Consider the following 21,518-nt stretch of genomic DNA (forward strand, 5'->3'; position numbering starts at 1 on the left):
TGTAACTCAATAGGCTCAGAAGGACTCGAATATGGTGGATCTGTGTGTGTGTATGTTCATGCACACCCAAAACCACAACGCTTGGAAGGGGTGTCTGCAAGGATTGGCAAGAGTGCCTATACGGTGAGCACAATGTATTGTGAATGTTTGCCTGAGATAGGGAGCTTTTGCCTGTAAGCATGGCTGTGGGGAAGGAGTGTGTCTTTGGAAGAATGTAGATGTGTGTTTGCAAGTGCTGAGGTGTCTATATTTGGGAGGGTGTGGATAAGGCATGTCTTTCTCTGGGTACACAATGTGTGCCAGTGTGGGGGATATGTATAGACATTGCTGTTGGTGTGAAGGTAAGCATGATTGTGTATCTGTGTTTGTGTGTGTGTGTGTGCATGCATGCGTGTGTGAGCGCACACGTGCTGGCCCAGAGCTGCCAGCCTCTTCCTCTCATTGGCATCCCTCCCTTTCCTGACTCTCTTCTCTCCATAAGCAAACGAGGTGAAATAATTACTTTTCCATTTAAATGCCCCATGTTCAAGCCAGAATGAAAACAAAGTGATTTAATAAAATTGTCTTTAAAGGGGAAAAGAGGAAAATAAACGTCTGCTCTGTTCCTCTCCCTGGTGTTCAGGGAGGCCCCAAGCCCTTCAAAGTTAATTAAAACAGGAACTAAAATCACAGAATAGCTTACCAACCCTTTCCCCATCTCCACCTTCAAGGTAAGGCAGCCCCCAGAAGCCCTGCCTTTGGCCAGGGACTTGAGGCCACCCGCTTCCTGGGTTTAGCTTCACCCTGAGACTAACACTCATCCCTGGAAGGCACCCTGGCCTTCCTCCAGCTGTACCTAGGGGAGGTAGGTAGCTGGTACATCTTCATTACTCCTCCTCCCAAAGAGTAATGAAAGGCCTTGCCTGGATGTTTGAAATCCTTGATGGACACTGGTCCCCATCAGAAGCTTCCGGCACTTGCCTCCTCCCAGGACAGAGCCTCTGAAGCCCCCCCATGCCCTTCCCCATGGTCCCCTGAGTCCCCAGCTGCTCTGAGCTTTATCTGTCTTCACTGACCCCCTGGCCTGGTCCTCAGCTCCAGCTCTGCACAGTTCCGGCTGCTTCCGCCTGGTCTGTATCTGTTCCCCATCAGAGGTCCCCTAGAGCTCTAGCCTTCAGCAGCCCAGATAAAAGAGATGGATGGAGGTGAGTTTGGAGATGCCCCTCCCTGCAAGTGCAGAGCTAAAGCCCTGGGCTGTGATGGGGGCTCCCTGAGGAGGGCTGAGAGTGAGGGTGAAGGCTGCCAAGTTCTCTGGGAGCCCAGTTCCTATGCATCCCCACCCACCTTAGCCCTTTCCTTCCTCCAAAGGCTCAATTCCTAAGGCCTTCTCCAGGCAGGCCCCCAGACTGCGATCACTCCATCCTCCAACATATACTTCAGCAGGAAGCTCTGTACTAGGTACCCAAACCCCATCTGCATGCAGCTCCCCTGCCCAGAAATTATAGTAGTAAAATTGATCATTTATTGAACACCTATTATGTTCCAGAAACATTACTTATAAGACCTCTACTGTCATCACAACCTCTACAGAGGAAGTTTTATATTACCTTTCAGAGGAGGGCACAGAAGGGAAACTAAGAAAACTACCCAGGGTATGCACTTAAAAAGTGGTAAAACTGACATTCAGACCTGTACTACAAAACCTTATGTGCCCCTGCCAGGCTATCCTTGAACTCCGAGCCCTAGTTCTGCTCCCAAAGACCCTTCATTGCCCTTCAGAGACCACTGCCAGTGAGAGCCCTCCCCACACTACTAACCTCAGAACTTAAACCCTTCTGCCACAGGTTCACACTGTGGGGGAGGGTAGGGGGAAATGGGAAGCCAGAGTTAGAACCTGGGTCCCTGAAAGGCCAGCTGAATCCAGGAGGCCTGTGTGGCCTCACCAGCCCTGCTTCAGTGATCTGGGATGGGGGTTGGTTGGGGGAGGTAGGAATATTTGTCCCTAGATCCGCACTTTCATCCTGGGAGACCCTGTCACTTCTCACAAAGACTCTGTCTTTTCTCCCAGGGAACTCCAGATCCTCAAGTCCGGGTTGCCTCCCAAGATGCTGCCCACCAAGGGGAGAAGGTGAGATTTGATCGCGGAGGAACATTTGTCACCCAAATTGGCTTTCATAACTCCTCTCCCTGTTCAGAGAGCCTTCAGTCACTCACATGGCCAGGAGTCAGCCCATGTCTTCAGCCCCTCTGCCATGCCTCCGACCAGGGGAGACACAGCCCCGGCATCTAAGACTTCAGTCCTGGAAATAAAAGAGAGGCTAAACAAAGTGAAGAGAGGCAACAAAGGGACAGAAACCCTGGTTTTGGGGTGAAGTAGTCAGGCATGAGGTGCTGCCCCAGACCAAGGGTGAGGAGGTACCTGAAGACTCCTGGCCTTGACTACATCTGGAAAACATCTAGCAAAGGAGGGAAGGAAGGAAGAAATCATTCAGAAGCACCTTTCCTAATTCAGTCCTGGAAATGTGTGGGTGTATGTGGGGAGGGGGCATCTATGATGACCCTTTCCAGGTCCAGGCCTCACTCTCATTTGAACCCCTGGTGCTGAGCCCAAACTGAAAGCTGGTAATGGCAACTGGGCAGGCAGTGGCCCAGCTGGCTGGGATGAGGCTTCATGGTACAGTGGTGTTGGGAGCGGGGCCTCACCTTGCCTACCTGTGAGTCACCTAAGCCAGGCCAAGCTCTGGAGCCTACACTCTTCTCTGCCACCAGCACATCTGGGATCCATCTTGAGCAGAGAGAGGACGAAGGAACATAGGGGCCCCAGCCTGGAGAAGGGAGGGTGGGAAGAAAGACAGGGATAGCTCCAACTGAGCTAGCTTCCAGATTCTGCCCTAAGATTGCCACCAGAGCCTCTATCGCTCCACCTCCTCAACTCTGTCTCTGATGCTGATCTCATTACCACCCTCCTTGCCCCCCCCCACAGCCCCATCTCTCTCTACCAGACCAACCCTCCCAGAGTCCTCAAACCACCCTCTATTATCTGCAACTGACTCCCAGAGCTCCCACCACTACCTTCAAGACCGGATCCTTCCTAGTCTCTAAATGCACCCACCACTGCCCTCAGAAAACTCATTCCAACCCCCAGCTTCCCAGACCCCACACCCACACATTCCAACCATCATCCTTCCTTCCCAAGGTGCTTTGCATTGACAGGTAAGAGTTGATCTTCATTAACATCTCATTTTCCTGAGTGGATTTCCATAGCTGTTCACCCAATGAGAAAGAACCTAGTCATTTGGAGGGCTGGAGAGGTGACCAAAACACATCCCAGGAGGGAATGGGCCTATGTCTCCAGCCTCTTTCCCTCTGCCCTAAGCTGCCTGCACACTTAGAGTCCTAAGTGACAAGACCTGAACTTTTGAGCAAAAAAAGAGCTCAAGGAGTCTCCAAGTCCACCAGAAGAGTATTTAGGCCTGTCTGCGCCTCATATGTGTGGAGAGTTACACACATATGTGCACATAATCATGTAAACATGCACATACATAATTAATCTAAGTATACATACATTCTCATGCACATGTTACAAGAGAATGTAAGCTCTGTAAGGTCAGGGACAATATGTTTTCCTGTGATGCATTTCCAGTTCCTATAACAATGTTGGCACAGGACAAATATTTGTTGAGCTAACAGCACATAATGGAACACACACTTGCAAATAAATGTATACATACAGCTATCTACACTTATAACAATACATCCATATATACAGTGCTTATGGACACACATGTATACATGTATCCATGTGGTTATCCACACACACATGTGCTTTTAGATAATCCACATGTATAACACATGTTATAATATAGTATATACATGTATATATACACTTCATATATAATGCATGCAAGCACACACATAACTAGGAACATATTATTGATATTACATATATTTCACACATAGATGCCACGTATATATTACACACACGTGCACATTCACATGCATAAATGAATACAAACGGAAGCATCTTTTTACTCAAATTTTTCCAATTTTAACTGTCTTAAGGCCCCCTGGCCCGGGCCTGACTGCTACAACCAGAAATATCCACCAGATGGCACTCTTTTGCCACTTCCCGTACTCCCAAGTGTTGCCAGAGGTGTCGCCAGAGCTGTCGTCCCTTTCGGCCGAGGTGGAAAACGCGGAGCCGGGGTACCCCAGGCTTTCCCCCTCACTCCCATACGCAGCAGGACGGTGGGCGTGCCCTTGGTCCCCAAAGACTGCAATCTCGAGCTTCTCCGAAGTCGGGCTCATCCCTTCGGGCCTCCAGGCTTCTGTTGGAGGAGTGGACTCCCCTTGGGCGGGGGGGGGCGGGGGGGCAGTTCTGCTCAGTCCTCAAATCCACCCTCATTCACCAGTGAGCCAAAAGTTGGGCTTCACCCGGACTCCATCGGTTCAGAACAGCGCAGCTCAAGGACCTTTACTAGGAGCCTTCCTAGTAATAAGAAGATTCCTCACTACCGCGGACGAGGGAGTCAGGGTCATTTGTACACACGTGGCGCCTACACACCTGTACACACAGCCCCCCAACCTCGATGTACTCCCGACATCCCGCCCTGGACGCCCAGCCAGGGGTCAGCCAAAAGCGGAGAGAAGGGTCAGACCCTGGGACCTAGAACCCTCGGCTAGGGAGGAGCTGGTCCCGGTTAACCCCTCCTGCACCGGTACAGTGTTGACTCGGGATCTCGGGTTCGGAGTCGAAGTGCATTCTCTCATCTTAAACAAACCACTTAAAATCCCGGAGATGGGAGAAGTAGGGTGGGACACTCAGAGTCTGCTCTCTTGGAACCTCACACTTCGGGTGTGAGCAACCTCGAACGAAAAACGCAGGCAAGGCTGGAAAACCCGTGAGGGAGGCGAGGCCGAGAGTTCTGGCAGCGGCTCAGCATCCCCCCCTCTTCCCCTCTCTTCCCCCGGGAGCAGCGGGAAATTATTTATTAAAACATGCCCGCGCACTCATTTATTTGCGGTGAATAATCCTCGGCATCGCAGCGCGTTTATTAAACCTTTCCCGTCCCTGCATTACTTTAATAATAAATCGCGTGTCACTTTCCAGCGACGTTATTAAAGCCCGTCTGCGGAGCAGAGACGGGGAGGGGGCGGGGGTGGAGCAGCAGGGATTCCTTCTATTCCAGGCTCTGCGGCCTGAATCAGCAGGGCCGGGGGGGGGGGGGGGGAAACTGAGGCTACAGAGAGGCTGCATTTCAATTCTCTACAAAGTCTGCAAAAGCGATCAAGGAGTACGGACTCCCGGGGGTGCTTGTGATCCCCTTGGGTAGGGTTGCGTCTCCGCTCCGCAGGTGGGCACGTGTTATCGACGGACCCGCCAGGGGGCGCCTTCGAGCACAGCTGGGCGAAGCCCTTAGCCAGGGTCGCAATCCCAGGCTGCCACCGAGCCCAGACCGCGTCCCCTCCTTCAGCGTGGAGCCGACCTCCTTCTGCGGGACAGCACGAGCCCCCCTATCCTTGGCACAGGGTTCACAACCCTACTCCTGCTTCCGCGGTGGTCTTGGAATTCGCCCCAAGTATCCAACCTGCTCGAGCTGTCGAGTGCAGTTCCTGGGGCCTCCTGGCTCCAGACAGGACTAAAGCTCAGCCTCTGGCTCAGCCTCTGGAGGAGCCCTGCGGTTCTGCGGGAGGGACTGCCAAGCCCTCGGATGAGGATTCCGGACCACGCCCCTCCCGAGAGCCCGGGCTCCCTGCCTTGGGCCCCAGAGGACAAGCTCAGACACTGAGCCAACTGCAATCTCTCCTGTGGTGGCGCCAGGCTCTGGGCGTGGCCCCGGCGCGTAGGAGACTGTCGCCATCCATACACTAGATCTTGGCCTCCTGAACTTAAGTTTTCATTTTCTGCTTCAATCAGTCAATAAACACTGAGCCTCACCCAGCCGAGGTATGGCCAGCATGGAGAGAGATGTGGGGAATGAAAAACCGGCTCCTGGACGGACCCCCAGCCAGCTAGGTCACAGTTGGCCCCTGAGGAAACAGGCTTACCTGACTTTGCTTGGTTACAGCAGGGAAATGGGTGGATTCCAAGGGGGAATGCTCATGGCCCAGAGTCTCCTCTCGTTCATCCAGTATGTGCTTTTACACTGGGGTTCTACCCACATAGACCTGGTTCCCCACTCTGCCTGGGGCGGGGACCAGAGTGGGTTGAACAGAGGGGCAGGCAATCTAACTAGTCCAGCCCAAATGGAGTGCAGACTCGAAGAATACCCTCCCTCCAACCAGATGGCTTCAGACTTCCTCCCTAGAGGGCAGAGTAGGCCCCAGCTCAAGCTTCCTCTCCGTACATCTGGCAGGCATGTGCTTAGAGAGCAGGACCTACAGCTTCTGGAAGCCAGTGTCCTACTACCATGGGAAGCCTCCCAGGGAAATGCGGTCTTCGTGTGCACACCTGCATGAACCACCTGTGCATCTGTGTGCCTCAGTTTGTTCATAAATCTTTATTGTGTGCCTACTGTGCCTAGTCTTGTGCTAGGCATTGTCCAATACAGAGTGGTATACAATATGGTGCTGGCCTCACAGAGTTTCCAGAATGACAGGAGAAGTTAGGCATGACCAAATGCCCATTTTACTGCGGACTAAACCATGCTCCGTTATGCTTTTCCAGACAAGAGATGCCCAATAGCAAAGAGGACTGCAGTTAGTAAGTGCAATTGGAACTTAGGTGAGGGGGAGAATTTCTAGATGAGTTTTGAGGAAGGGTAAACCAAGGCTAGGCAAAGGTTAGGGACTAGGACTAGAAAAACAACAGCAGGAGCTGTGGTGAAGGGTAGTTAGGAAGACTGGCTGAGCAGGGCTAGAGGGAGGGCTGTCAGAAAGAAGAGGAGATCCTGGCTGCCTCTTTGTGTCTGTTCTGCACCCCATAATACCCTGGGGATTAGCAGGCAGCTGCTGTCTTCTGCCTGGTTGGTCCACACTGGAGATTGTCCTGGCCAGGGCACCTCCTCCATGGGCCCCTCGGCTTCCCACTTCCCCTCTCCTTTACCTCTCTCCTTACTCTCCTCCAACTTTTATCTCCCTACTTAACCACCACCAGGTCTCCCCTATTAAGGGCATGAAAGCAATGAAAGAGCCCTGCTCCCCCTTTTAGGTCTTTTCAAGAGCAGGGATGAATACTATCCCCCATTCCCCCATCCCCATAGGCCAGGGATCCAGACCTAGTAATAATCTTCTCCCTCTTCACTCTCAACCTCCTCAGGAACCAGATGCAGGGATGGCAGCTGGGGGATGCCTGTGGAGTTCAGCTGGTCTGCAAACACATGTGGGCAAAGGGGAGAGAAAAGAGGGGCTGTCAGTACCCCCAGGCTATGAGAAAGCCATACCTGCCTTTTCACCCACATACACACAAGGATACACATTCAAGAGCTTGAATCCACCCCTAGGCCCCCAGCCCCCAGAGCCCAGGGCTCCCCCTTACCTGGTGTGAGCACTGTCAGGCTAGCTGGGGCCTCCACCTGGCCCAGAGCATTGCGGGCCAGGCAGCGGTAGATACCCTCATCACTGGGACGCACAGCCTGGATCTGTAGCCAGCCTGTCACCTCAAACCTCTGGGGTCCACCCCTGAACTAGAGCCAGAGGAGGAGTCAGCAGGGTCCTTCTAGGGGGACCCTGGGTTGCCCAAGGAGGCCTCTGCTCCCTATCCTACCTGCACTGAGATGTGGGGATCATCCCCTGGTAGCTGAATGTCCAAGCCGTCCTTCCTCCACTCGATGGATGCCATGGGGTATGCAAACACCTCACAGCCAAAGATCACATCCTGCCCCGTCACGTTCCAAATGTCATATGGGTGCAACACGATCTGAGGCTCTAGGGATGGAGGTGGGAGGCCTGAGAACAGCATGGCACACCTGATCCAGCAAGAAGCCCGCCCGTATGTGTATGAACCATCATGGATATGTTTGTGGGGAAAGACAATAAACACTGAGGTAAATACACATCCATAAACATGGCATGACAGATACACACCGGTACATAGAAATGTAGGTACAGGTACACACAACGTACAAACTCAGAAATGGAGAGGTACATGCAGACAGGATGCACAAACAAGCACACAGATCCACATCCCAGGTTGGCAGCCACACTCTATCCCCAATTGCTCCCTTGTCCTCATTCCACCCTTGAGGCCTCCATCCTGCTCTACTTGGTTACCAACACCTCCCCCTTCCCTCCCTCCTTCCTAACCAGGTCCAGTTGCCAAAGACCCAGAGAGCAACCCTTCCTCCACACACACCCTTAGGCAGGGGATGGGGGTGGAGGAGGGGGGTTCCCACGTGGGAAAGGCAGAGAACCTGAAACCAGATCCAGGCAGCAGGCAGAGCCTGAAGTTGTGGGGTAAAATCTTGGGACCCCGCTGGTGTTTGTTTTCCTGGCAGCCCCAGCCAGGCCAGCTCAGCTCCCTCAAAGGGGCTCAGGAAGTGAAAGTGAAGTAATGCTGCCAAAGGAAACCTGAGGCTTGAATGGCCGTCAGCCCCCCTGGGACGGGAGGGAGGAGCTGGAAGCGCCCCCTCCTTCACGAATCCAGAGGCACCGAAAGAAGAGAAGGGAGGTGGGCAGACTGGGCTAACAGCTCGCTACACTACGGATCCAATTGGAATCCGCCCAAGAGAAACCATATTGTATCTTTCTGGAACCCAAGTCTCCCTGCCTGGGCTCCAGCGATCTGGGCAAAGTCTGGGAGTCTCTTCACTCTCAGTTTTGGGACCAGCCATTGGCTCTGTGCCCGCCAGGTCTGGAGCTTTCTCCAGGGCGCACAGCTTATGGACAGAACTCGGACCCGCACCTTCAGGCGGCGGGCTCTGCCAACCAGCTGCGAGAGCCGGCTCTTACACTGGACTCGAGGCCTCGTCTTTTCCGCTCCGCTGGCCAGAGACCAGTTCAGTCGGAGGTCGGGGAGCAATGCCTCGAGTGCCCCAAGTGCCGGGGGTAGGGCCCCGGGGCCGCGCGTACCCGATTCGCAGGGCCCCGGGTGCGCCACAGTGAGGTTGGCGTCCGGCCGAGCACGGGCCGCCTCCTGCAGGCGGCAGATCTGCGCGTAGGTGCGGCCGTCGGATCCGCAAAGCGGGCGCTGCGAGCGGCAGGCACACAGAGGCTCCGGAACCTCTCCGCGGCTCAGGTCGCCGCCTGCGTCCAACCGGCACTCAAGCTGCTCGCCGCAGCGCCCATAGAAGTGGGCGCTGGGGTCCAGGTCGCAGAGCTGGCCCTCGAGGTTGGCGCATTCCCAACAGCAGCCGCACGCGTCGCGCACCCGGCCGGCCAGGCAGCCCCGCGGCGCGGCGCAGTCTTCTGGCCGGCAGGGAGCGCAGCCCTCGCCCTCCGCCAGCAGCCGCAGCCAGCCGCGCCGCAGGTAATCGGGGCCTGGGGACGGCCGCGCGCCTGTCGGGGGCGGCGTCCGTAGCAGCAGCAGCAGCAGCAGCAGTAGCGAGGGCAGAGCCAGGGCAGCAGCGGGTGGCGGTGGCATGGTTAGCTGGAAGCCCTGCGAGCACTCCGGGCATCAGCGCGTTCGTGGCACCCTGCCAGGGAGGGAAGCCAGGTCAGGTCAGAGAAAACCTCACTGTTCCTTGTACCAAAGTTTGACCCGAGCACTGCCCACTCCCCCTGCTTCGTTGGAGTCAAGTCGATCCTCCACAACAGGCCTGGCGACTCTCTAGGAGTCATCCAGTTATTGATTGGGCTGTGTTTCTGGGGTTGGGGAGAAATGAGAAGAAAGGGTAACAAAGCTCAAGCACCAGCGCACGCGCGCGCACACACACACACAGACACAGACACACCCCAGCAGCAGCACCACTTACCATCCAACTCTGAAGCTTCCTGCCCTAGAGGTGGATGGGAATGGATGGCCCCAGAACTGAAAAAATGTTATCAAGGGTGGGAACAGGGAAAGAGTAATGCCCTGGGGCAGAGCCCACTCACCTGGTGTCCAGGACTAAGCCCTTCAGAGCAGCCTTAGCTCCAGTCCGAAAAAGCAGGCGGTGGAAAGAAAGCAGAGGCCAGCAACCGGCTGGGCCTGCCAGCCACCTCTGCTCCGGCTTGAGGATCTTGAGAGAACCCACGGACTTGCAGTCGGAGAACAACTCCTCCGCCCCCTCTCCCCGCCTCTCGACGTCGAACACAACCCCCTCCCTCCAGGTCTGAAGCTGCCAATTTTATGCAGCCGCACGGGACCCTTCTGGGCCACTTCATTAGCTGGGCCAAAGTCACAGTGAGAAGTGGGGAGCCGTAACCGGACACCGAAGCTCGGAGAAAACTCGGGACAGGCTGGGGTGGGCGTTGGGAGTACGGGATCTGGGGGTGGCTGGGAAGCTCCAAGAGCTGAGTGAAGGTCTGGGACTTGTCCCATCGGACTTCACAGCCCCTGGGGTCTGCTAGAACGGCTGCATAATGGGGAGTAGGTAGAAGCTCTGGTGCCAAGTCGGCGCTCCTGGAGGGCAGTGCCAACCAACGCAGTCTCCCCGCAGCCCAGGGCCGGCTTCCTGGGGCTTTCGAAGGCTTCTGGTCCATCCAGCTTCCCTACCAAGGCGCTGACCGGAGACTTGGCGCTTACATCTGCCACCCCACAACTGGCCTCCTCCACCCTCCCCACATCCGGCAGGTGCTTCAGCCGGCGGACAGCCGATTATAGAGGTCCCAGCGGGCTAGCAGCCGCAGGGAGAGGTGGGCGGGGCGCCTCCCCAGCGGACCTCGCTCGGGGTCGGGATTACAGGTTACATTTGCATTCGGTCTCGCGGCCGCCACCAGCGCCACCGTGGCACTTTGGGCTGGGGGCGGGGAGGAGAGCGTTCCTGGAGGCCCGCCCGCCCGCCTTACCGGGGGTCTGCCAGGCCCCGCCCTAGCCTGCCCCAAGCGGCTTACAGAAGCCGCCCAGCAGTTCAGTTTGCAGGGGGTGGAAACTGAGCTTTGCAGCTGGGGAGGTGACGGTACTTAGCAGTCTCGGCCCAGAAGGACCTGGCCCCCAGCCTAGCGGCTTGGACGCGGGCCTCCAGACCAACCCCCTAAGTCCAGGGCGGGCGACTCCGCATGCGTACTGGAGGCCCGGAGCGTCAAACTCCTGGATGCGGTCCAGGACTCCCTCTCCGGGCCTGAACTCGGACAAGCCCTTTCACTTAGGGGTTCCCTAGCAGCATGCACACCACTACTGGCCGGGAGGCTCCGACAAGGTGTGCGAACACCGATACACAGTCACCCTCGTGTGCAAAACACAGGAAGACTGAGAGTGAACTTCACGCGAAGTCTCGCAACTGTCGCGAGAATCAGAACAGGAAGTCAAGGAAAGCCGAGCAGGAAAGGCCCGCGGGTTTCAAACCCGAACAAGAAGGGGCGGAGCCCGCGATAGCTGCCAGTCGTGGGTAATCCCGTGTCCTTGGGGCCATCTGAGTTGACCTGGAGCAGAAGTGCACTGTAAAAGAGCTGCAGGAAGCCTTGAAAGAAAACAGGGGAAGGGAGGGTAGGAAGGAACTTGAATGTGGAGCCAACAGAGCCACTCAAGGAGGTCTCTGGCTCTGAATTACAAAATGCCTGGAGGGTGGAGATCACTCCCAGTATACTGAACGGAAGGGGATTTCATAAAGAATTATTACTAGTTTCTAAGACTTAGAGCCAGTATTTAAACAACAAACTCCCCAGACCTAGAAACTCTTCACTTACCTCACTTTATTGTAGCAGATTGTTTACTTTCCAGTCTTTGCTGTACTCTAAGCCGTATTAGGAATCATGCCTAACGCTTTCCTGTATCTTGTGCACCTAGCCCTGCGCCTGGCGGCACAGTAAATTCTTGGTAAATATTTGTGGATTAAATGTGAAAGACTTCCTGTGTGTGAAAGTCAAGTTTAATTTGGATTTTCAGAGTCGCTGATTGAAGGCTGGATAGACGGGGAACGAGCGCCCTCTGGTGGGCCTGCGGTTGGTGACGATAACGACCGTGCATACAGTAGGCACCAAAGATGTTGACTCTACAGATCTTTTCTTCTTTTCTTTTCTTTTCTTTTCTTTTCTTTTCTTTTCTTTTCTTTTCTTTTCTTTTCTTTTCTTTTCTTTTCTTTTCTTTTCTTCCTCCCTCCCTTCCTTTTCCTTTCTTTTCGATTTTATTCATTTATTTGACAGAGGGAGAGAATAAAGTGGGGGGGGGGGCGGGGGGCGGCAGGGAGAGGGAAAAGCAAACTTCCCTAGAGCAGGGAGCCCATCACTGGCTAGATCCCAGGACACTGAGATCATGACCTGAGCCAGAGGCAGCCACTTAATGGACTGAGCCACTCAGGTGCCCCTAGATCTACTCTACTAAAGATTTGTTCCAGGGAAAACACCACATATTGTAAAAATATTTTTAGAAAGGAATTTTTTGCAAGAGACAGTTTGCAAGTCTAGGTATGTTCCCAGATCCTCATTATCTGACACTATCCATTCAGACTGCAAAAGACTTTCAGTAGCATCTATTCTCATACAATTTTTGCATATTCATACTTTGAAATACTGGCTCAGTTTGGGTCATGAAAAACTGTTGGACCATGAGAAAAGGTTTCTCTAGTTTAGATAATGTGAGTACTGCAATGAGAGAAACCAGGTGGCAGCATCCTTTGCATCTAGATGAGGGAGACTAGATTCAGATGAAGAGAGTTAAGTTAAAATTTCTTGAAGAACAGATAGTCCTGCCTCTTCTCCCCACCCTTGACTGTAGATGCCTGTACTGAGAGAGAATGAGATATAGAATGTAGTTTGCTTTCCACTGTGAATCATAGTCTGGAGTTCACATGTTATAATATCTTCACTTTCTTTCAGCCACTGATCCATGAAATAATTGTTAAATATAACGACAGAATGAAATGGGTTTTAGACAGATGGGTAGCATAAGATGAAACAAAGTGTAAAGGTTCAGTGTGTAACTTGGTAAGAAATTACTTGAGAGGACCACACATTCTAACCTGTCACTTCATGAACCCTGTTTTGACAACACCTGGTGAAAATAGTGGGGTTGCAGTTTTAACGAAGAAGTGAAACAAATGATCCAAATTGACTCATTTTGGAGATGGACACAGAGGAATTGTGCTTCCTGTGAACATTAGAATCACACGTAAAAAAGAATCACTTAGGGGTACCTGGGTGGCTCAGTGGTTGAACGTCTGCCTTTGGCTCAGGGCGTGATCCTGGGGTCCTGGGATCGAGTCCTGCATCAGGCTCCCCACAAGGAGTCTGCCTCTCTCTGTGCCTCTCATGAATAAATAAAATCTTTTTTTTAAAATCAGCATAGATAATTTTTTTTTAAATTATGATAGTCACACAGAGAGAGAGAGAGGCAGAGACACAGGCAGAGGGAGAAGCAGGCTCCATGCACCGGGAGCCTGACGTGGGATTCGATCTTGGGTCTCCAGGATCGCGCCCTGGGCCAAAGGCAGGCGCCAAACCGCTGCGCCACCCAGGGATCCCATCAGCATAGATAATTAAGATGGAATAACTTACAGATACCTACTATAGGTGAATTTAGCTAAGTGAAAAATGTGTAGGAAGATAAGGTTAAGTGAAAAGGAGAAGCATATAGATACTGTTTATCATATATATCATCAATAAACGCCCTAAAGAAAAAAAAAACACCCTAAGACGGGTGCCTGGGTGGCTCAGTTAAGCATCTGACTTCCACTCAAGTCATAATCTCAGATTCCTTGGTCTGAGCCCTTGTTCATCCAGCTCCCTGCTGGGTAGGGAGTCTGCTTGTCTCTCTTCCTTCTCCCTCTACCCCTCCCCCACCTCGTGCTTGTTCACGCTCTCTCTCCCTCTCTCTCTAATAAATACATAAAATCTTTTTTAAAAACACCCTAAGGGACACCTGGGTGGCTCAGCGGTTTAGCGCCTGCCTTCAGCCCAGGGCATGATCACGGAGTCCTGGGATCAAGTCCCACGTCAGCTCCCTGCATGAAGCCTGCTTCTCCCTTTGCCTGTGTCTCTCATGAATAAATAAAATAAAATATTTTAAAAAAATTTAAAAAACACCCGAAGACAATTTGGAATGAGGCAAATGGTTCTGTATAATGCTTACGATACCTTTATTTTATAAAACTCTTTTGTATAATAAAAAAGTAGAGGCTATTTTTGTAGAAAAATTAGAATGTTAGGTAAATTTAGAAAGATGGGACAGCCAGGCAGGAAGATAAACATTATTATTCAGCTACAAATGTTACCAAATGAAAACTGGAATACCTAGGAGACTAGCTGTCTGGAATACCTATAAGCATTAAGTCAGACTAAATGAGCTTTAAGATGTGCAGAACAAGATCAGCTGAAAATTTCTTTAGTTTATTTTTCCTATATCCAAGGAGACAACTCCCCCCACCCCACCCCCCAGTGTCCCATCTACCTTTGAGATGGAGACTGTAGCTCCATATGACTGGACAATTTGACCATATTTTGTATTAATGAACTTAGAAAGGATAAATCATAGTTATCTAAATATAGACTCTACATTTCTTGCTCTCTCTTTTTTTTAAAGATTTTATTTTTCTACTTATGAGAGAGAGAGAGAGAGAGAGGGAGGGAGGCACAGAAAAAGGCAGAGGGAGAAGCAGGCTCCATGCGGGGAGCCTGATGTGGGACTCGATCCCGGGACTCCAGGATCACACCCTGAGCCCAGGCATCCCTCTTGCTCTCTTTTTGTTTTTAACCTTTTTTTGAAGTATAACAGATAAGCACAAAAGTGCACAAAATAGAGATATAATTCCATTAATTATTATAAAATGAATACTCGTGATCATCATCTAGGTCAAGAAATAGAACATTGTTAACTCCAAGAAACACCCATTATGTCCCATCACAACCATTAATCTCTCCATTACCCCCTAGATAACCATTTCTAACTCTCTTTTAATTTTACCTGGTTTTTACTTCTATGTAAATTGCCAATACACCTAGGAATGGAATTGCTGCATCTTGTGATATACATGTATTCAACATTAGTAGTTATTACCAAAACCATTTTCCAAAGTAATGCTATCAATTTGCATAGTCACCAGCAATTAATGAGAGTTCCTGTTGTGCTGCATCCTTGTCCACACTTGGTATTGTCAATCTTTTAAATTTTAGCCATTAAGTAAATATTTTAGAGTCTAATATTCTTTTTTTAAAAAAGATTTTCTTTATTTATTTATTCATGAGAGATAGATATATATATAGAGAGAGAGAGAGGCAGAGACACAGGCAGGGGGAGAAGCAGGCTCCATGCAGAGAGCCTGACCACAGTGGGACTCAACCCTGGGTCTCCAGATCACACCCTGGGCTGAAGGTGGCGCTAAACCCATGGGCCACTGGGGCTGCCCTAGAGTCTAAGATTCTAAGATGGCCAGTCCACAAGGATTCCTCCCCTGGATTTTTAAAAACTATTTTGAAATAATTTAACATTTGCATAGAAGTTTCAAAAATAATACAGAAAGTTCCCATATACCCTTTACCCACCCTAGCCCAATGATAACATTTTATACTACCATAGTATAATTATCAGAACTAGGCATTGACATTGCTACAATACTATTTTTTAAAAAGATTTATTTATTTTATTTTTATTTTTTTAAAATTTTTATTTATTTATCATAGTCAGAGAGAGAGAGGCAGAGACACAGGCAGAGGGAGAAGCAGGATCCATGCACCGGGAGCCCGACGTGGGATTCGATCCCGGGTCTCTAGGATCACGCCCTGGGCCAAAGGCAGGCGCCAAACTGCTGCGCCACCCAGGGATCCCAGATTTATTTATTTTAGAGGTGGGGAATGGGTTGGGAAGAAGGGCAGAAGGAGAGGGAGAGAGAGAATCTCAAGCCAACTCAGAACTGAGCCTAGTGTGGGGCTTGATCCCACAACCCTGAGATCATGATCTGAGCCAAAATCAGCAGTTGGATGCTTAACCATCTGAGCCACCCAGGCACCCCATATTGTTATACTACTATCAACTACTAACCAAACTATGGACATTATTCAGATTTCACCAGTTTTTACGTGTATCCATATGGTATGTGTGTTTATAATTGAAATTTTATCATATGTATAGATTTGTGTTAATGTGAGGTAAATAAATGGGTCTTCTGGGGGATATGAGAGACTAAAGTTCATACCAAGGGAAAAGCTTGTGGAATCTATATAGTAGATCAAATGTCATTTAATACATAAGTTGTTTTTTAAATTACTATCAAAAGTGGTCGAAGGGGGCACCTGGCTGACTCAATCAGTGGAGCATGAAGCTCTTAATGTTGGGGTTGTGAGTTTGAGCCCCACACTGGGTATAAAGATTATATAAAAAATAAAATCTTATAAAAAGTCATTAAAGGGAAAGGAAGCTAGTTGTCAGGAAAGATAAATACACATTTTCACAGTCTATACCTACCTGTTGGGGGCAGCTGTGGGCAAGGGTAGAGCCCCAGGGTCACCGGTTGAAGTCAACTCTTCATTATGGCATACTTAGAAGGAGATTTGGTGATGGCAAGTGATGTTCTCTGAAGTGGCAGGTTCTTCCACCTCACCTTGCTTTTTAATTAAAGACAATTTTCTGTGAGGCCAGTGAGACAACTTTCTGCTAGCACTTCTACAGTAATTCCTCATTCCTTCTACCATGATCTTATATGTCCAGATGATTCCCAAATTTCCATCTCTGGCCGAGACTTCTCTCCCGAATGTCACACCAGTATATTCAAACTGATGAATCCATTTCTAATATTTTCTTCCAAGAAGCCAGGGAAGAAGGCCCTAAACAGCTTCAGCCTGCAACTATTTATGGCTCCCAGGAAAAAAGCATCAATATATTAATCACATTTTATGACTCTGCTTGAGTGATATGCTCAATAAGAATTAATCACATGGCCAAGGCCTGGCCGTCCTGGAGCACAAGTCTCCCCCTATAGCAGATACAGTCAGTGCCCCACCCATTTATCCTTGACCACACCAAACTTTACCTGCAGAGAGTTCCTGTATAATCTCATGAGTCTCTCTGCCTAAGGGAGGCCTCTGGCCCCTAGAGTGAGTTGAGGTATCAGGGCAGAGTTAACTCAAGAGCAAGCCATAGCCCATGAGGGCCAGGATTTGAAGGATAAATACCTCTGCTTCCTGTCCTTTCAGTGGGATAATCCTGTATCCTGTCCAGTCTTCCAGAGGGCCCCAGTTACCCTCCAGTGGTAACTCACTCACTGATGCATTCTTGATTTGCTTTTCCTCCCTCCCTTCTCTCTCACTGGGAGAGGGTTTCCAAATAAACCCTTTTTTCTGGGAAAACCTTGTTTTCTGGGAGGGTTTCCAAATAAACAACTTCTACTCAATCCTTGTCTCAAGATGTGCTTTCTGAGGAACCAAGACTAGGATGACCCCCTGTAAAGGCACTCTGAGAGCCCCATCAAGACCATGTGACCAAGAAAAGATCTTGGACCCCAAACTACATTCATTTGTGACAGTATTCTTTCTCACATCCTACCTTCAACCTTTACTTTTAAGATACAACAGTTCAGTGGTGGCTTCTGTGAGAAGTTGGACAATAGGTTAACATCCAAGACTCCTCTGAACTGGCTATTTCTCTGAAACCAAGGAATAATCTGGAAAATTTATCCTCAGAATTCTGGGAAAAAATGGTGAGATGTTTTCTCAAGGGCTGATGGAAGACAAAGAGCACTATTTGGCACAAACTCCTTGGCTTTTAAAGAACCACACCACATAGAGAATTCTGGGCCCCTGGGACACCTGGGTGGCTCAGTGGTTGAGTACCTGCCTTTGGCTTAGGTCATGATTTTGGGCTCCTGGGATCAAGTCCCACATCAGGCTCCCAACAGGGAACATGCTTCTCCCTCTGCCTATGTTTCTACCTCTCTCTGTGTCTTTCATGAAAAAAAATAAAATAAAATATTTTTAAAAAAGAACTCCAGACCCCAGGTAAGGATCAGAATATGTTGAGTATAATTCTGGGCAGAGAACAACTGCCATCTCTGGTCAGTGTGGGCAACTCAGCATGAACAGAACAAACATGTTAAAAGGAATAGGCTATAAAGAACAAACATGAGGCTCAGCATGAATCTCTGAGCATGTTCAGAAGTACCTAAGCCTTACGTGTCAAAATGCTTAGCCACATGAATCCCAGATGCCTTTGTGCATTTTCTACCCTTTTCCCCAAAGGTAAGGTACAGGAAGAGAGGTAGCAGATCACGAGAACCGTGCCTAGCAAACCTCCTGCTGGCTCTGTCCCCCAATTGAGGGAGACCCAAGTGGGGAATTTTTAAAGTAAAATCACACTGAAATTGGGCTCAAGCAATGTGTCCAAGGAATGCCTGGGTGGCTCAGTGATTGAGCATCTGCCTTCATCTCAGGGCGTGATCCCAGTCCTGGGTTCGAATCCCACATTGGGCTCCCTGTGAGGAGCCTGCTTCTCTCTCTGCCTATGTCTCTGCCTCTCTCTGTCTCTCATGAATAAAAATCTTTGAAAGAAAGAAAGAAAGAAAGAAAGAAAGAAAGAAAGAAAGAAAGAAAGAAAGAAAGAAAGAAAGAAGAAAGAAAGGTGTCCAAAATGGCACTTTAAACAAAATTGTGATCTTCAGGGTCCTGAAGCTTGACTTATTTTTTTTAAACATTTTATTTATTTATTCATGAGAAACACAGGGAGAGAGAAAGGCAGAGAAGCAGGCTCCATGCAGGGAGCCCGATGTGGGACTCGATCCCAGAACTCCAGGATCATGCCCTGGGCTGAAGGCAGGTGCTAAACCACTGAGCCACCCAGGGATCCCCCTGAAGCTTGATTTAATGTCACACTACCCTCTACAACCTTTCTTAAAGAATCTGGATTCATCACAAGAGAGGACTGCTGTGACCCAGGTCTTGTGCTTCAGGAGCTGCCAAGTGCTAACTCTGGCCCCAGCCACTGGCAGCATCTGCAGTGGGTGAACGCGAAGCAGGCCCTGCAGTGTAGAAAGGGCCTCACAGAAGTTCTTACTTTCACATTGAATCTAGTTCCAGGCAGCTTTGCCAGCTGCTGTGACCTACCTAAACCTCAGTTTCTTCTGAGAAATGAGGGTGAATTCAGCCTTCAGACATGTTGTATTTGGCACAATGTTTTTGAGTTTTTAGATAGTTGCCAATATTTCCGTAGTGAGAACTTTTATATAAAAACTCAGAATTTGGGGGCCAGAGTCATCAGGCCAGGATGTTCAGAGAAGCCTAAGGGAGAACTCCCAGCTGCTCTTAATGCTGAGATCGGGAGGTAAGAAAAGTCAGAGCTAATATCAAGCTGCTGGTGCTGCCAAAAAATAAGATTTTTTTTTTTTTAAAGAAGAAGAGAAAACCAGGGAATTTGGTCCACCTAGCAACCATTGAAGATAAGTCCTGGCTGCTGTTTTAGGTGGGGCTGTTCCTCTCTGGCTCACCACAGTCCTGATGATGGGACCAACTTCTATAATTTAAGATTTCTGCCTGCCCCTGTAGCCTTGCAGTTATGATCCTTGACCTAGAGGATTCTTTGGCTCTAATTCACAACAGCAACAGCTACCATTTAGCAAATGGTTCCAGTGTGCCAGGCACTGTGGCCAGAAATTTACATTACATGAGCTTCTTTCACACCTACGGTGGCTTGTAAAGTAGGATTATTAACCTCATTTTTTAAATAAGAAGACTGAGGTTCAGACCTGTAGGTAAGTCCACCCACTGTCACACCAACTAGTAAGCAACAGAATTAGGACTTGAACCTGGGGCTGCCTAGGTCCAAGGCATGATTCTAACCATCACACATCCTGATACTATCATTGTTATCTTTGTCAGCCTAACATCGGTGCAGCTGGAATCAGTCCTTGTAGCTGCAATCAGAACTGCAGCGGGTGGTTTATAAATGTAAATGTTCCTCTACAGGAGCCAAGGCTTAGAGATGCAGGTAAGCGTGTCCCCAGTGAGCAGAAAATCAGGAGGTGGGAGTGATGGGCACATCCTTGGTTATAGCATCTGAGGCCAAAGTGCTTGGTGATTAGTATCAAGAGAAGACAAAAGAGGGGATCCCTGGTGGCTCAGCTGTTTTGCACCTGCCTTTGGCCCAGGCGCCGATGCTGGAGTCCCGGATCGAGCCCAGGGCATGATCACGGAGTCCTGGGATCAAGTCCCACGTCAGCTCCCTGCATGAAGCCTGCTTCTCCCTTTGCCTGTGTCTCTCATGAATAAATAAAATAAAATATTTTAAAAAAATTTAAAAAACACCCGAAGACAATTTGGAATGAGGCAAATGGTTCTGTATAATGCTTACGATACCTTTATTTTATAAAACTCTTTTGTATAATAAAAAAGTAGAGGCTATTTTTGTAGAAAAATTAGAATGTTAGGTAAATTTAGAAAGATGGGACAGCCAGGCAGGAAGATAAACATTATTATTCAGCTACAAATGTTACCAAATGAAAACTGGAATACCTAGGAGACTAGCTGTCTGGAATACCTATAAGCATTAAGTCAGACTAAATGAGCTTTAAGATGTGCAGAACAAGATCAGCTGAAAATTTCTTTAGTTTATTTTTCCTATATCCAAGGAGACAACTCCCCCCACCCCACCCCCCAGTGTCCCATCTACCTTTGAGATGGAGACTGTAGCTCCATATGACTGGACAATTTGACCATATTTTGTATTAATGAACTTAGAAAGGATAAATCATAGTTATCTAAATATAGACTCTACATTTCTTGCTCTCTTTTTTTTAAAGATTTTATTTTTCTACTTATGAGAGAGAGAGAGAGAGAGAGGGAGGGAGGCACAGAAAAAGGCAGAGGGAGAAGCAGGCTCCATGCGGGGAGCCTGATGTGGGACTCGATCCCGGGACTCCAGGATCACACCCTGAGCCCAGGCATCCCTCTTGCTCTCTTTTTGTTTTTAACCTTTTTTTGAAGTATAACAGATAAGCACAAAAGTGCACAAAATAGAGATATAATTCCATTAATTATTATAAAATGAATACTCGTGATCATCATCTAGGTCAAGAAATAGAACATTGTTAACTCCAAGAAACACCCATTATGTCCCATCACAACCATTAATCTCTCCATTACCCCCTAGATAACCATTTCTAACTCTCTTTTAATTTTACCTGGTTTTTACTTCTATGTAAATTCCAATACACCTAGGAATGGAATTGCTGCATCTTGTGATATACATGTATTCAACATTAGTAGTTATTACCAAAACCATTTTCCAAAGTAATGCTATCAATTTGCATAGTCACCAGCAATTAATGAGAGTTCCTGTTGTGCTGCATCCTTGTCCACACTTGGTATTGTCAATCTTTTAAATTTTAGCCATTAAGTAAATATTTTAGAGTCTAATATTCTTTTTTTAAAAAAGATTTTCTTTATTTATTTATTCATGAGAGATAGATATATATAGAGAGAGAGAGAGAGGCAGAGACACAGGCAGGGGGAGAAGCAGGCTCCATGCAGAGAGCCTGACCACAGTGGGACTCAACCCTGGGTCTCCAGATCACACCCTGGGCTGAAGGTGGCGCTAAACCCATGGG

At 49.3% G+C, this 21,518-nt stretch overlaps 1 protein-coding gene across 2 annotated transcripts; it reads right to left on the reverse strand.

Moving 5' to 3' along the window:
* Positions 1–5,007: 5,007 nt before the first annotated feature.
* Positions 5,008–11,770, reverse strand: KAZALD1 (Kazal type serine peptidase inhibitor domain 1). Of its 2 annotated transcripts, XM_041731893.1 has the most exons (6): positions 11,683–11,770; positions 9,952–11,456; positions 8,989–9,551; positions 7,685–7,845; positions 7,457–7,604; positions 5,008–7,288 (listed from the first exon to the last, which is right to left on the reverse strand). In XM_041731893.1, exons 3-6 carry the CDS (start codon positions 9,497–9,499, stop codon positions 7,197–7,199), a joined length of 912 nt encoding a protein of 303 aa, XP_041587827.1. In that variant the 5' UTR covers positions 9,500–9,551; positions 9,952–11,456; positions 11,683–11,770; the 3' UTR covers positions 5,008–7,196. The 2 variants fall into 2 exon arrangements, with proteins under 2 accessions (XP_041587827.1, XP_041587822.1); XM_041731888.1 differs by having other exon boundaries at positions 9,952–11,684.
* Between the last annotated feature and the right edge of the window lie 9,748 nt (positions 11,771–21,518).

The sequence above is a fragment of the Vulpes lagopus genome, chromosome 2, assembly GCF_018345385.1.
Source record: "Vulpes lagopus strain Blue_001 chromosome 2, ASM1834538v1, whole genome shotgun sequence".
Lineage (NCBI taxonomy): Eukaryota > Metazoa > Chordata > Mammalia > Carnivora > Canidae > Vulpes > Vulpes lagopus.